At 38.7% G+C, this 15450-nt stretch overlaps 1 protein-coding gene across 5 annotated transcripts; it reads right to left on the bottom strand.

The window, feature by feature from the left end:
- Nucleotides 1-421: 421 nt before the first annotated feature.
- Nucleotides 422-5471, bottom strand: LOC120477531 (THAP domain-containing protein 6). 5 transcript variants are annotated; one of them, XM_039669173.2, is made up of 8 exons: nt 5315-5470; nt 4801-4993; nt 4613-4717; nt 4009-4219; nt 3376-3548; nt 1125-1262; nt 847-885; nt 422-730 (listed from the first exon to the last, which is right to left on the bottom strand). In XM_039669173.2, the coding sequence occupies exons 1-6, from the start codon at nt 5392-5394 to the stop codon at nt 1203-1205; spliced, it is 822 nt and encodes a 273-aa protein (XP_039525107.2). In that variant the 5' UTR covers nt 5395-5470; the 3' UTR covers nt 422-730; nt 847-885; nt 1125-1202. The 5 variants fall into 5 exon arrangements, with proteins under 5 accessions (XP_039525107.2, XP_088981099.1, XP_039525106.2 ...); XM_089124973.1 differs by having other exon boundaries at nt 3376-3477; XM_039669172.2 differs by lacking the exon at nt 847-885.
- Nucleotides 5472-15450: the final 9979 nt, after the last annotated feature.

Genomic DNA, 15450 nt, shown 5'->3' with positions numbered 1-15450 from the left:
AATAGAAAATGATTCATTTCTGTTACCCATCAATCATCTATAATCACTCACCCTTTGTAAGGTCACAGGGGAGCTAAAAAAACCCTCAGAGTGTTAAGTTTGGCAATGTGGTGCATCCTCACTTTGTGAAAGACAGACAAAACTAATGAAAAGAGAGAAAAATGATGGTTGTCAATTCCAAACTGTGTTTCCGGTATGTGCTCCTTGAGAGAAAACCCATCATCAGAACCAATCCCAGCTCTGACAAACTGTTTGATCAAAGAAACTCTGACCGGCGAATAAACCGCTCTGCTGATCTAACCACCTTCACTGTACCCTCAGAAGGAATCATCAGCCCTCCATTGTTTTTCAGTAAAAGCAAGTGGTAGTTCTGATCAAAAGATGCAGGTACAGCATCTGCCACCAAGCTAGCACGGCACACATCACAGGCAAGCTTTCTCAAAATCTGACGCACTACAAAACCTGAAATGTACACAAGGCTACCAAAGCGGGTTGGCAGGTAGCTGTGGTCACACTCAAGTGCAAAAACGTTTAGAAAAGGGAATGGAAGCTCCTCAGATTCATATCTACTGCTAGAGATGATATTTCGACAGCTGATAGCCACACGGTCTCATTCTGTGGTGCCACATTCCCTGATGTGCTTGGAGAGACCCCGCACCAGACCATGAGACGCCGGACAATGCCCTGGAACTGACCTGCAGTAGGATTGTTATCCATGTTATCCATCCCCCTAAAAACCAAACATAAACACACACACACATGAAAATCTAGGCCATCTAAGATGTATATGAAAAAAATCTTCATTAAATAAAGACAATCAGAACATCTTGGCCTGATGGTGACTACCAGCAAAGTTGAATTTGGGTAAACTGGAGCTGTACAATTCTGGAAAAAATGTGTGATTCTGGATGAGTCACGATTTTTTTTTTTTGCAGTAATCCTACTTGTCAAAGGTTTAATAGACAAAGCGAGTAATTGTCATTTAGGAATAAGATGGTGTAGTAGGTGTTTGAATCAATATTGTTTGTTATGATTAATCATGCAGCTCTTCCTTTAATACATACATGTTGCCTCTTTTTAGATTATATATTTTTTTTTAATTTATACATTTCTGAAATGCCTACCTGATTGAATTGAAGAAGAGCTCCAGGTGATCCTGGCTAAATCGGTAAGTGCAGATGTACCGCCGAAATTGTAATTGTTCAGGAATCATCAACATTAGGGTGTCGATATTGATGCTGAACCCCATGACAGACAGGTACCTTAAAAATGAAATGTTTTGTCAGTATGATCATGGCAAAATCAAGATACACTTAAGAGAGCACAATGTAATTTTGTTCACTGAAAGTTGTAAATTATATTGATGTGGTGGAACAACACAGTGACATGCCATCATGGTGACCAATAGATAGCTCTAATTCGGGCTGAACGATTATGACAAAAATCATAATTGTCGATTATTGCCTTGACATTATAATTGCGATTATTAATTACGATTATCACAATTTACATTGAATGATGTTTTGAACAGCTTTATGCCATTGTTCGAAGTGACAACATGCAAATTGTTATATCAAAATAAAACGGCTAAAAACTTTTGAAAAATGTTCAATGCTTTTCTATGGTTTAAAGCAACACCAAGTAACTTTTCCTCTTCGGTCGCCCTACTGGTTGGAAACGAAATTTCCCATTGCCGCTGTCGTAAATAATTTAGCCTACCGTCGCACGCACGCTCGCTGTTTATCCAGCACCGGCTTTAGAATGAACAATGTCCACAGACAAAGTAGAGTATGTTACATGATTTCATGAAAGGATGATGTATTGCGACATCAGAAACGAAGAAAAACGAAATAATGACTATTGTAGTGCTTGATGTAAAGCAGTCGAATTTTGTAGTTCTTTTTGTGGTCGGCTTCCTACCCGAACTCTGAAGTTACATAGTGCCAGTAAAAGTGATACAGACCCCGTCAGGCGACGGCAGAAGTGCCTTTCACCCTGTTACGACTTGATGAACCACTAATAACATTTTGGAAACATTATTTTAAGTAAACAATGTTAGATAGTGTTTTTTTAATGTTAATTATAATTATAATGTTACACTAACTAAAATTAAAACAATGGGGAAAAAACCCTTAAGATAAGCTGTAAAAAAAAAAAAACATTTTAAGTACACAGAATAATGTAAGTGGACTTTTTATAATTGTGCCTTTGAACGATTACATAATTGTGGCATCCATAATTGTAATCGTGATTACAAATTCGATTAATTGTGCAGCCCTAGCTCTAATGATAAAACATTCGCTCCTTTGACTTGTAGAACAGTTTAGTTAGAGAGACTGAGGGCAAACGAAAACATTCAGGGACAATTCCCAAGAAACCACACCATTGCAATGTCTCTGGTTGGTAATTATATTTTCCCTGTACATAAAAGACGGTGTGTAACGCAAAGTTACTGTATGCTTCTTAAGAGTATACTGTAAATTAGTGTCAGGGTTAGGAACCTTTAAGTAAATGATTTACCTCTAAGAAATTAAGCCAACTAGAAACAATTTCAGAACAGACCTGGAAAGGCTAAAAATACACACTTACCAATTTGCCACCTGGAAAGAACTGAAAAATTACTGAACATACAGGTGAATCTCGAAAAATGTGAATGTCGTGCAAAAGTTAATTTATCCAGCTGCATTGAGGCAGTTATTCATGCAAAATGGGCCCAAACCAACCCCAAAGACTTTTCTTTATTTTAAATCCTTTTTTTAAATTGAGTGATTTCATGTAATATTCTATTTTTCTGACATTTTTAATTTCATATGCTGTAAGCCATAATAATCAACATTATAACATTTGCACAATATTCAAATTGTTTCACCTGTAGAAGAATTCTAACAGAAACAAAAAGAGACAGTGAAAAGATCAGAACAAGAGCATCATATGAACTTATGATGTCATTAACTTGAAAAGACGCTTGACAATTCTAAACAACCTCTTTGATTGATGAAAGGTTGTGCCATCTTTCATCACCAAACTGATCAAATTCCTTGGCTCTCAACAAGAACTCTACTCTATCAGTCCAATTCCAAGAACCCAGGGGAATTTTGAACCCTTTGGCATGTGGATTGCGGCTGTTCATTATGTCAAAAAGCCTGTCAATCATCTAAAAGCATATGTTTGCATTAAAAGAAAGCATTTGTTTCATCACCATTTTTGCATAGTATTACCTCAATGAATTCCGCTGTTGCTTCACAGTGTTTAAACTGTGAATAGCCAAGGTCTCTTAATGTCCGCAGAGCTACAGCGACTGAGCGACTTAAGTGTCTGTGCAGGCAAAGACACCTTTATCTTCTGGGAATCAAAATGCACGTGCTTGCCTGTTACCTTGTTGGCTGCATGTAGTCCATCTTTGACTTGAACTTCATTTAGATGAGCAATGAATGTCCAGTTGATCTGACCAGTGCTGCTGGTTATTGGACTGTAAGCCTGCAACATATTTCGAGCCAGCTTCAACATGTGGCAGGCATCCATCATCACAAACACCCTCTCACCAGTCACTGGATGTGCGAAAAAGGTTTTTAAGGGCACAAGAGAGTTTGCCTTTAAAGGGATACTCCACTTTTTTTGGAAATAGGCTCATTTCACAACTCCCCCAGAGTTAAACAGTTGAGTTTCACCGTTTTCAAATGCGTTCAGACGATTTTCGGATATTTAGAAGAATATCAGTAACCAGACAGTTTCTGGTTTCTTTGACTTCCATTCCATAGTAGGAAAAAAAATTTACTATGGATGTCAATGAGACCAGAAACTGTCTGGTTACTGATTTTCTTCTAAATATCAGAAAATCCCTTTAACTGGCACCCAAGTTGGGTGCACATGTTAATATTAGAAGCATGTCCATCCATTGTGACAGTTATAACAGACTAACTAATAAGTGTTCTTGCATAATATTGGAAATAATAATAATAATAACAACGGGAAAGTGTACACATAAGTTATGCATAATTGTTTTTTTACCAGAGTAGAAATTGAGCCTCTCTTTCAAGTCTTCATTTATAAGGTTCTTCCCCTTCAGATCCTCCAGAACATCACGTACAGTGCTCTTTGCCCTCCGTTCTCGGTCCTTCACATTCCTCTTCTCTCGCTCCAGACTCTCCACTCTAGCCAAGGCTTCACAGAGTCTGGCCTTTAAACTAGTGGGAGATGCAGGCAATGCATAGGTGTGGTCCTAGAAAGAAGGATGAAAATGTTTTGAGTAATATTTATATCACCTGCACAATCTCAGTTGGTTGGTGAATAGCTAGTACAATGTTATACTTGCATTTTTAACATGCTGTGTTGAATATGCTTACCTGACTGACACACACAAACACAGACATACATACACATACACGTATACACATACGTAACAGGTAAAGTTGTTCTTTTGTTTTATACCTGATGTGACTGATTGAAAATGTGAGTGCTTTCCTCTTTAATTGATGTGATGGCAGTAAATTATGACAAAAAATTGTTATTAGTTTATCAAAATGTCATTTTCTGTGAGAGACAGAGTGGTTTGAATATGAACAGGGTCATAATGCTCACAGCTCTTCTGGGTTTAAATAAAAAAAATACTCACAGGATTAGGCAGAGGAGGATCAGTCTCTTGGAAATGCTGAGAACTGTTTACTAACAGACTTTTCTCAGCTTTCTTTGAGGCTTGTGTAGTCCTGGTTGCAACGGGCTAAAAAGGAAATAAAAATATAAATAAATAACCATTTAACGGCAAGATATTAAATCATTATAATGTAGTGATGAAAAACCTACTTTTTGTAGATGAGGAGGGAAACTGAAGACTGATGGTTTAGCTCCATCCCTAATCCTGACAGTCTGACCTGTCCTGTCAAAGTGATCCGACTCGAAGTGCTCACTGCATAGCACAGAGAAATCGCTTGCGGAAAAACCTTGCCTTCGTGTGGCTACTTCCCACTGTCTCCTCACCTCTTTGTCTTTGGGAAACCTTTAAAGTGTGAGAAAAGTGAGCTAGCCAACTAGTTAGCTAACTAACTAACGTTACAGTAAGAAGATTCACAACCGTAAGAAACGTAACCGTAAGTTACTTGTCATAAAAGTCGGTTTTAAGAAAATATTTAGATTTTCAGGAAATGTATTTCATAATATAAAATATAATATAAGCTAAAACTATACTATAAATCACGTCAACTCGTGTCTTCACAGCAAAGTTAACTAGAGACACCGCAAGCAAGCTAACGTTATTTTGGTCTGACTAAATCTGGTGGCCAATATATAATGACCAAATACAGCCAGAAAAAAGTCTTACTTGTGAAATGTAATTCCCCGTGACCTATTTTCAATAGTGCGGCGATTTGTACAGCCCCAAGCAGCACATGAAGAAGGCATTTTTCTCAACTACTGTTGTGATGGAAATGGGAATGTTGTTGCCCTCCGCAATATGGCGGCGCCGTTGACATGCGCAACACGTCTCTGTCCAAGCGGGGGCGCTCGCGGTCGAGTTCAGAATGAAAGGTTGATGTCACCGCAAGGCTGTCACGTGGTTCATGGAAGCCCCAATAGTTCCAAAACAGACGCGGGCTGTCATGTTCTTCAATGGACAGACAGCAGCGATTGCATTATTAAACGGTAAATATAAAATAAAACGCACACCAAAGTACTTTTTAAGCTTTTATTGCGTTTGATTAATGTCAGTGTTGCATTTGGAGAGGCAGGGTGACAACTTAGATGTTTTTTAGGCTATATTTTTGGAGGGAAAAGCTTGTGTTTATGTTCGCATTGGTAGTTGCACTGGCTTTAGCGGCTCTAACTTAACTTTTCCATGTCATTCATCTGATGATGGACGTCTCATGATATTTATTTTTGCACAACTGGGATGTAGGTTATTGATTCCCGTGATCTTGCTTATAAATTCCGATTCAGCCATTTAGCCTACCGTGATCACGCAAAGACCCGTGGACCGGTGGCCCGTTCAGGATAACAATCACGACAACCAACGTAAAATATAAATAATTACGCTGTGCATGTACAAATGAATGATTTAGGAGGGATATAGACTGCTCCCATGACGTAGCAATGACCATATTTACAGTAATGTTCGGTAAATTTTAACTGTTAGGTATCTTTTCTAATTTGAATGTACTTTGTTTTCTATGGACCATTTAATATGTCCTGAATAAAGATATGATGATGATGATGATGAGTTAATATTTGTTCCTAAATATGATCCATAACTGTTAGGATTCAATTCAGTGGCTAATGTAGCCCTTCATCCTACCCTATTCATAGACTAAACCATTCATCAGAAAACACACACAAATACATACACACACACACACACACACACACACACACACACACACACACACACACACACATATATATATATATACGTATATATATATATATTATGTATGCCTATATACATTACACAAACACATGCATAACCCTAAACCATTTAAATAAATCAATTGTGTGTGTGTATATGTATATCTAATATTATATATATATATATATATATATATATATATATATGTATATTGTATATCTAATATTATATATATGAAGAGTTCAGATGCAAAAGCCTCTTAATGCCATTTGAAATGTTCTTCTTTAATGATGATTTTTATCAAACTTGTATATTTAAGTTCAGTAATTTCACTTAAATAACAATTAATAGGTAATTATCATAGCCATTTAAGTGAAATCACTGAACTTAAATATACAAGCTTGATAAAAATTACCATTCTAGAAGAAAATTTCAAATGGCACTTCAAATGGAACTCTTCATATATATATATATATATATATATATATATATATATATATATATATATATACTGTATATATATATATATATATATATATATATATATATATGATGTTAGAAAAAAATATATACATCAGGTAACCATAAGTTAGCTAACAACGTTAGTGAAGTGTTGGTCACGTAAGCTATCGCTGCAATTAACCTATTATCTTCCAATAAACATTAACTAGATCTGGCTACATAACATAACTACAGACTAGATTCACGAGAGGTCGGCTAATGTGTGTAAAAGTAAAAATTACAGTAATTTCATTAATTTACCAGCGAGAGGACATCGGAAGCACTGAAAATGAATGGGGTTCAATGCTGGAACTATCAGTGGTTGGAACTAATGGGCGGGTCCGGGATTCATAAATTTTGGGGCATCTCGCCCGGGGGGCGGGGTTACGTCCTACGTCACATCTCTCATGCAGGTTCTCGTCGACCAGGGTGAGCGGCGCGCGCACCATAGCGGTCACAGGCAGTCACAGAACTAGCTACCGAATCTAGGTCTTAAATCTAATAAGTTATGTTTTTTACAACACGTTTATTGATGGGAAAGTTTAGTGAACGAAGTCGAAACCAGGAATTGCGGTCTTTCAGTTTGTTTATCGTTAAGTTACCTAGATAACGTTACCATGGGTTTAAGTTGTACAGTAACAAGATGTGCCTTAATTACAATGGCCAAGTCGCATTTCATATTACCAGATGAATAGGCTTCGCTCAGTTTATTAAATACATCCAACCTGAAAAGTCTCTGACTCTTACAAACTATGAAGGGACAATGAATCAATCAATACACTGACATGGCAATAGCCTACTTTCTTTGCACAGCCTTACCGTGATTTTGTCACTCTTCTCTCCACTCCTAGACCGTCTGGTGACAGCGGGGAAACTTTTACCTCGATAAAGTTAGACCTACTTATTGTATTGCAGAAAAGTAAACTTCCAGTAAACTCCAGTTAACCAGTTCATGTTTCTTCTTTAGGTGATTCAAGCACTAGTAACGACTAATTTGACTCAATACTGCTATTGCAGGTTGAATTATGAAATAGAAACAGGCCTTAATGCAAGATTTTAATCATGTCAATACACAATACATCAAGGATGGTAGAGGACGACTCATAAATGGTAACGTTAACGTTATTAACCCCAGTGACAGGTAGGTTTAGGGACTGGTTTGGGTAGGTCATATATTTATATAACTTAAACAGTTAAGTCAACGGCATTCATTAACACTATGCGTGGCACGCCAAAAATCGAAATATCATGAGATCTAACAGTCGAAATCTTAACTAAACAGGAAAACAATCTTAACATGATTAAAACGTACCCTCCATCGTGCAAAAAGATGTACAAATGCCGTTAAATTTAACTTCCCACTCAACAGACGAGTAACGTTACAGAGCAGAGACGGTTGGAAAAACTTTGACTGGAGCGAGCGCGCCACTGCTGACCCTGGTCGACGAGAACCCGCATGAGAGATGTGACGTAGGACGTAACCCCGCCCCCCGGGCGAGATGCCCCAAAATTTATGAATCCCGGGCGGGTCCATGACACGCGTTACTTCCGCATTCCTGAGTTACAATGGTGGTCTACGGGACTGTCATAAGGGCCGTTACATAGTCAACGCGAGCTACGCGAGAAAGCAACGCGAGTGATGCGAGCGACGCGCTCCCTTTCATAGTGCAGACGCAAGCGTCACGGGCGATGCGTAAAATGCAATACACCGGTCACGCAACAGGGGGTAGTAGATTTTTCACTGCAGACCTGAAAAAGCGGTGAAGCTCGTAAAGGCGTGCGTGGCTCTCCACAACTTTCTGGCATCCACTGAACGTGCCAGATACATGCCCGCCGCCTTTGTGGATGCGACGTCTGACACCGGAGAGGTCCAGCCTGGAGAGTGGAGTGGAGGCAGCACGTTGTGGGGGACCAGAACATGGTCGACGGACCACGGTTTTCGGTCGGCAGCAGCAGACCCTCCCGAAGAGCGGCACTTGTCAGGGAGCAGCTGGCTGATTACTTTTTATCAGATGCTGTCGTGTTTCCCCACCAATACAGTGTGCTACGATTGGGTAGCACTGACAAATAAATTGATAAAAGTTCGGTTGAAGCATGAGTTTTTTATTATTATTTAACACTTTACACTTATGTGAAAACCATTACACATTTTTTATAATTTGGTATTATTTAAATTATATAAAAACCATTACACATTTTAACTAATTTGGTGTTTTAATTCATTAATTCATATCCATATAACCAGGCTGGTAAATTTGTCACGGGCACTTTTCCAGTCCGTTTTCAACTGATTCTGTCTTTCCCATCGCGATTGCAACCTCTCTCCAGGCATTTTCCAAAGCAATTTTATTTGAGTGTACTAATTGTGATAAACTGTCGTATAAATGCGGATGAACGCGTATAAGCTCGTATAATTTTTCCTCTTTGCCCGCCATTGTATTCAAACCTTCTTCTTCTGTTAACATGATACATTTGAATTAATGTACAATTCTTGCAATGTCGCCCCCACCGATAACGCATAGTATTGCGTGCATCAGTGCGTCGCGTATCAAAAACTAGGACGACACATTTGGCTACGCATCGACGCATAATGGCGGCCAAAGCGTAGCGATGCATAGCATTGCGGACGCGTATGCGTACCGATGCGTTGATTATGTAACGGCCTTAAGGGCTCTATATTGCACCCGGCGCAAATGACTTTATACACAAACGCATGTGTCATTCCTATTTTGCATGCGCGCAAAGCGGGATTTTTCCCTCAAAAGACGCACGTTGGTAAACTAGGAAATGAACTTGCGTTCCCTGGGCGGATCGGCGCAAAAACGAGGCGTGTTTCGGCGCAAACATTCCCTGGTGCTATTTTACACTTCCAGAAAACAATTGCGCCACTGACCAGAAAAAACCTGGTCTAAAGTCAGTGGCACGTTGAACTTGAATATATAAGCTTGATAAAAATGACCATTTTAGAAGAAAATTTCAAATGGCACTTAGAGACTTTTGCATCTGAACTCTTCATATATATATATATATATTTAAAGATATTGTATTAAAAACTGCATATATAATAATAATAATAATAATTCATTACATTTATATAGCGCTTTTCTCGGCACTCAAAGCGCTTTACATAGAGGGGGGAATCTCCTCAACCACCACCAGTGTTCCACCATATATGTTCTTTTTCTGTAGGTTCCATCTTCTCACATTTGCCACAGAAGCACCTGTATGAGAGTAATGTAAACATGACGCAACAGATCCCTCGCATAAATGTAATTTCGCTTGTACGTAGCAAACTTTATCACAGTATGTGTTTGTAAAAATTACGCCAATGTTAGTGTTTGTGTGTGTCTGTTGCACATCCATAATTTCAAAGGGGACGCGATTATAACTCTATAAGTACATAAATGTATCAAATAACCATACTGAGACGTCGGTCAGGATACAGGCCCGGAGACAGAGGTAAGTGAATAAACATAAATCTTTATTTCAAGTTCAAAGGTGAGTGTTCAAAGTATCAGTGTTTCAGAGGTGAATTCGACGAGGATACGTTGAAGGAAGGATTCCAGGTGAGCAGATCCTCTTCATAGTAATCAACATCCAACTAACGCAGTCCAGTGATACTTGTCTTTCTCTTTCAGATCTGCCATCAGCAAACAAGATTCAGGAAGAAGAATGAACATGGATCAAGGAGCAAATTCTGGGAACATCAGAACATGGACAAAGAGGTTAGTATTTTTAGGTGAGTATACGTTACATTACTGGTGTCAGGAGAGTCAGGAGAGTGACTGCAGGTGTGTGTGGTGAAGAGGTGTCTGGGAAATGTAGTGCAGATCTATACAGTGACTGTTACAACGTCCTGGTCCATTCTCATTTGTGTTATTCTTTCGGAGTCTCTTCATCATCTGAGTCTGATCAGAGACTTTATATATTCCGATTCAAACATGTACAGCTGAATGACATTGAAAACAGCGGGTCTCTCTCTCTCTCAGCCCTTCTGCTTACCGACTGCCATAGGTATGCAAGTGACGCCCTCATCCAAAGGCAGGGCAGGGATATGCAGCTCATTTACATTTAAGGTCGTATACACCAAAACAGCTCATTTTTAAACAGGCCCCAAAAATGACATTTTCAAATGGTTATAATGAATTAACTGTGGGGTATTTTGAGCTGAAACTTCACAAATACATTCTGGGGACACCCGAGACTAATATTACATCTTGTAAAAAGGGGCATAATAGGTGCCCTTTAAGGTATATTTGCACAAAATAAAACATGCACTGCAGTTTAGACACAGAAAGAAACAATGTACATTGTCCAACAAAAGTAACTTAAACAAAATAAACTATTAATGATTCTAAAATTGCCCAAAAAACATGCATGCGCCGATCAGTAACTTGAACAAATTCTTGACACAGATTCTTCTTGTCCAAATTATCCATTATCTCCCTGTGATCACGACAAACAGGCACTGCATTCTATGTGCTTTGCAAATCCCACATTGTTTTAATTGTATCTGTTGTGATGCAGATATGTTGCGTTGTATACTTATGGTGTGTGTTTTCTTTTAGGTAATGAATTTCAATGTAATCATTGACTTAACGCACTGCTGTTTTCTACAGCAGTCTTTCTTGGGATGATTCTTTAGTTCAGGAAATAAAAAAGTAGAATGACAATTTTGGATTCTGAATAGAACTCATTTTATTTTTAATTTTATCTGTTGTGATGCAGATATGTTGTGTTGTATGCTTATGGTGTGTGTTTTCTTTTACATATGTAATGAATTTCAATGTAATCGTTGACTTAACTCACTGCTGTTTTCTACAGCAGTCTTTCTTGGGATGATTCTTTATTTCAGGTAATAAAAAAGTGGAATACTAATTTTAGATTGTGAGTCCGGATCTTCACTGAAGGGATTAAAAAAATCAGTTATATCAGCCCATACAGCTATATTTATAGGGCTAGGCCACACCCACTTTGGCGCGAAGGTGATGCACTGGGCGCGAAGTTCCCCCATTGGACCGTCACCAAAGGGCCTCTCTCGATAGGCTGTTGCCGTTTCCGCAGGACAGCCAATAGGCACGTGAGCCGCCTTGTCTGCATGCTGCCGCATTGCTTTTTACGTTAATTGAAAATTTTTGGCTTCAAGATCTCGTGGAAAAGAGGTTTTCCCCTAGCGTAAGATATTAAAACCTCTTGTAAGAGAACACAGAACCCCCTGCTAGTATAGAAACAAATCTTTGTGAAGGCTACAATCACAGAGGACAAAGATGTGGTGTGTGACCTATTTTCATAGCTGTGTTGTTATGCATTCAGGGGATTCAATATGTAGGCTATGTATAATTAAGTAAACCAAAAACTAAATATTAAGTGATTTCAGACTTCAAGTAAAACAGTATTTTATTGAATATAAAATTGGATGGGAGAATGCAGTGTAGGGGGTGCTCTGGTGGCAGCTTCGCTGTTTTTCTAAATGGAAGGGACTAATCAGGGCTCACGACTGGCTGCTGCAGGACAGTTCAGGTGCGCATCTCAGGGAACTTACTCGCTTCTTCACAGCGAGAAGCCTACAGAGGACTTACGGCTGGGGAGCTTCACTGCAAAGCAGTCAGGTGAGTACACAGGCACATTATCCTCTTCTTCGCATGTAATCCTCTTCTTCTACAGGTGACCAACAGAGAACTTACGGTTGGAGGTCTTCACTGCAAAGCAGTCAGGTGAGTATACAGGCACACAATCCTCTTCTTCGCATGTAATCCTCTTCTTCTACAGGTGACAGACAGAGAACTTATGGCTGGAGGTCTTCACTGAAAAGCAGTCAGGTGAGTATCAGGTGAGTATTCAGTTACATAACCCTCTTCTTTGCACGTAATCCTCTTATTTGCACGTAATCATCTTCTTCTGCAGGTGACAGACATATAACTTATGGCTGGAGGTTTTCACTGAAAAGCAGTCAGGTGAGTATACAGGCACATAACCCTCTTCTTTGCACGTAATCGTCTTCTCCTACAGGTGACAGACAGAGAACTTATGGCTGGAGGTCTTCACTGAAAAGCAGTCAGGTGAGTATACAGGCACATAACCCTGTTCTTTGCACGTAATCCTCTTCTACAGGTGACAGACAGAGAACTTATGGCTGGAGGTCTTATTGTATAAAGCATATTATAAGAAAAATAAAATCATATTATTTTATGCAAGGCAAAAGACATTTCCATCATGCGAAATAACCAATGCAGACTGATGCATTTAGCTGACTGACTTGTTGGGTCAATATCGGTTCATCAACATGAATAACGATAAAAATCTGCTAATCAATCTTGTGAATCTATCTCTAGTACAAAGCCTCTTATGCTTCATAGTTGATTTCTTTTTTATTTTCACTGGATATGGGTGGTCAGTTATAATGTATTCAAACAATATTCCCATAATTCTTGTGTAGATTTGTTTTCACTGGAATAGCCAAGCCAGTTACATTATTTAATTACAAGGGCGTCAACATACTTTTGGCCATATTTAGTAAATACTTTATATTCCTTACATCAAAAATTAAGGTAGGCAGATGAATGTTTTACCTAGATTTCTGTATTTATTTCAATGTGTCCCTATTTGTATGCAACATCTTTTTTTTAAGACTCAAGACTCAAGAATCAACACATCTCATCTTTTATTTGGAAAAAAGGACCAGCCAGAATTCATAGAGAAATATTGTACCGCACTTTAGATTCCATTTCCGAACCAATTATGGTCTTCAGCGCTTGCCTGTAGATTCACCTATAAATCGTAACCCTTTATTCCCCCTTCACTTAATGACAATAAAGCATTACATATTTGGCAGAGAGGTAATTTCAGTTGTCAATGCTATTTACATTGTTAATGTTTTTCCTAGCTTTTTTCAAATGAAACAAACAATCTCTCATGACTGGTGCACAATTTTTTTTTTTTTTTGTTGATATTTGTACCTCAGATTTTCCAAATCAGATTTTTAATGTAGCCTTAGAAAAAAGGGGTGCAAAAAAGGATGCAACTAATCAGCATGTAATAGAATTTTATGATTGTGTTAAGTTAGTTTTGTATGTCTGTTAGTTGCTTATAGTTATTTTTCTTGAACCATAATTAATAGTAGTTCTTCAGGAGGTATGACAGAATTCAGAATTCCATTACATACTGATTAGTTAACACATCTTACCTAGTAGTTAACAGCAGTGAAGAAGTAGTTAATGAAGAATTACCACTAGTTCTTCAGTAATTCCTTATTAGTTTTGCAGTAAGTACAGTATTCTACAGTATTCCTGCCCCCGGGAACGCCCCGTCACGTGATGTGAATTTAGCCCGTCGGGGAAAACATTGCCTTGGCGCTCATTGAAATATACGACAATCATGCCGAAGAGTTGCTGTGTCGTTTTTTGTACCACCAATAAACTAACAAATTACAATAAACACACAGAACCGGATAGGAGGAAAAATGGCAAAATTAATCATAACTTATTAGATTACCGTGTTAGGAGATCCCTCTGCGATATAGTAGTCGGTGTTAAACTCGTATTAGGCAGTGGGCCAGATTTGTCTGACGTTACATCCCTTACGAAAAAGAATTATAGATATCCAATGGTTATAAGTATTCTATAGTAGTGTATAATACTTCTGTGATGTTCTGTAATACTAGCCTAGCAGTAATACTATACTGCTAGGCTATGTCCCAAAATACTACAGTATTCCATAGGATTAACGTTACTATAATATTTTGTCCTAAAATACAACAAGATTCCTATAGTTGTTTTTTATAAGGGATGTCTCATTCACATTAGTGTTTTCAGCTGAAGGTTATCAACTCAATACAGACTGCAGTCTGTGAGAATTCGTATAACTGTCAGCAAAGTCCCATGGCAACTTCGTAGCTACTACTACTGATCACCGTTTTACAAAAGGATTAATAGTTAATAGTTTGGAGTGAAGCATATGTACAGTTGGTAAGTGACAAGGTTTTATGGACTTATAGTAACTTATACACAAGTTGATTGAGTTATAGACTAATGTTACCACTACAGCTACCGCAATGTCTTACCTGGAGATTCAACCAGATAACAATAGTCTGGAAACGACATTTCCGGCCATTTGGTTGGGTCATTGACCCAGCTTTTAATTAAATAAGGGCAATCATAACCTATTGCAGTTCATTTTGCAATGTGCCGTTGCTGGTCGGCAGGCGTCAATGACTCGCAATGTGACATTTTTGTCATTCAAATACATACTATGGTCGCAGTGCTTTCCCCCACGCCAAACACGCCCCCCAACTATGACGCGTTGCCGACTGTATGTTTGCCTGACACAAATTGCAGTGACATCTCATCTCTTCTCAGATACTGGCTGGGCCCTATCTTGCACCCGCCGCAAATGACTTTATACACAAACGCATTTATCATTCCTATTTTGCACCAGCGCAAATCGGGCTTTTCCCTCCACAGACACACGTCGGTAAACTAGGGAATGAGCTTGCGCTCCCTGGGCGGGTCGTCGCAAAAAAGGAGCCGTGTTTCGGCGCAAACATTCCCCGGTGCTATTTTGCAGTTCCAGAAAACAATTGCGCCACTGACCAGAAAAAACCTAGTCTAAAGTCAGTG

The sequence above is a fragment of the Pimephales promelas genome, chromosome 1 (genome assembly GCF_988280905.1).
Source record: "Pimephales promelas chromosome 1, fPimPro1.hap1.1, whole genome shotgun sequence".
Taxonomy (NCBI): Eukaryota; Metazoa; Chordata; class Actinopteri; order Cypriniformes; family Leuciscidae; genus Pimephales; species Pimephales promelas.
This window is presented reverse-complemented; position numbering and strand designations above follow the sequence as displayed.

What these genes read in the sequence shown, in the direction of transcription:
- LOC120477531 (XM_089124896.1), bottom strand. Translation starts at nt 5,394, where the DNA reads ATGCCTTCTTCATGTGCTGCTTGGGGCTGTACAAATCGCCGCACTATT. An exon ending in ATCCTCCTCTGCCTAATCCT is followed by an intron (nt 4,220 to 4,612) that starts GTGAGTATTTTT and finishes CCTTCTTTCTAG; the next exon opens with GACCACACCTATGCATTGCC. An exon ending in GAGGCTCAATTTCTACTCTG is followed by an intron (nt 3,549 to 4,008) that starts GTAAAAAAACAA and finishes TCGCACATCCAG; the next exon opens with TGACTGGTGAGAGGGTGTTT.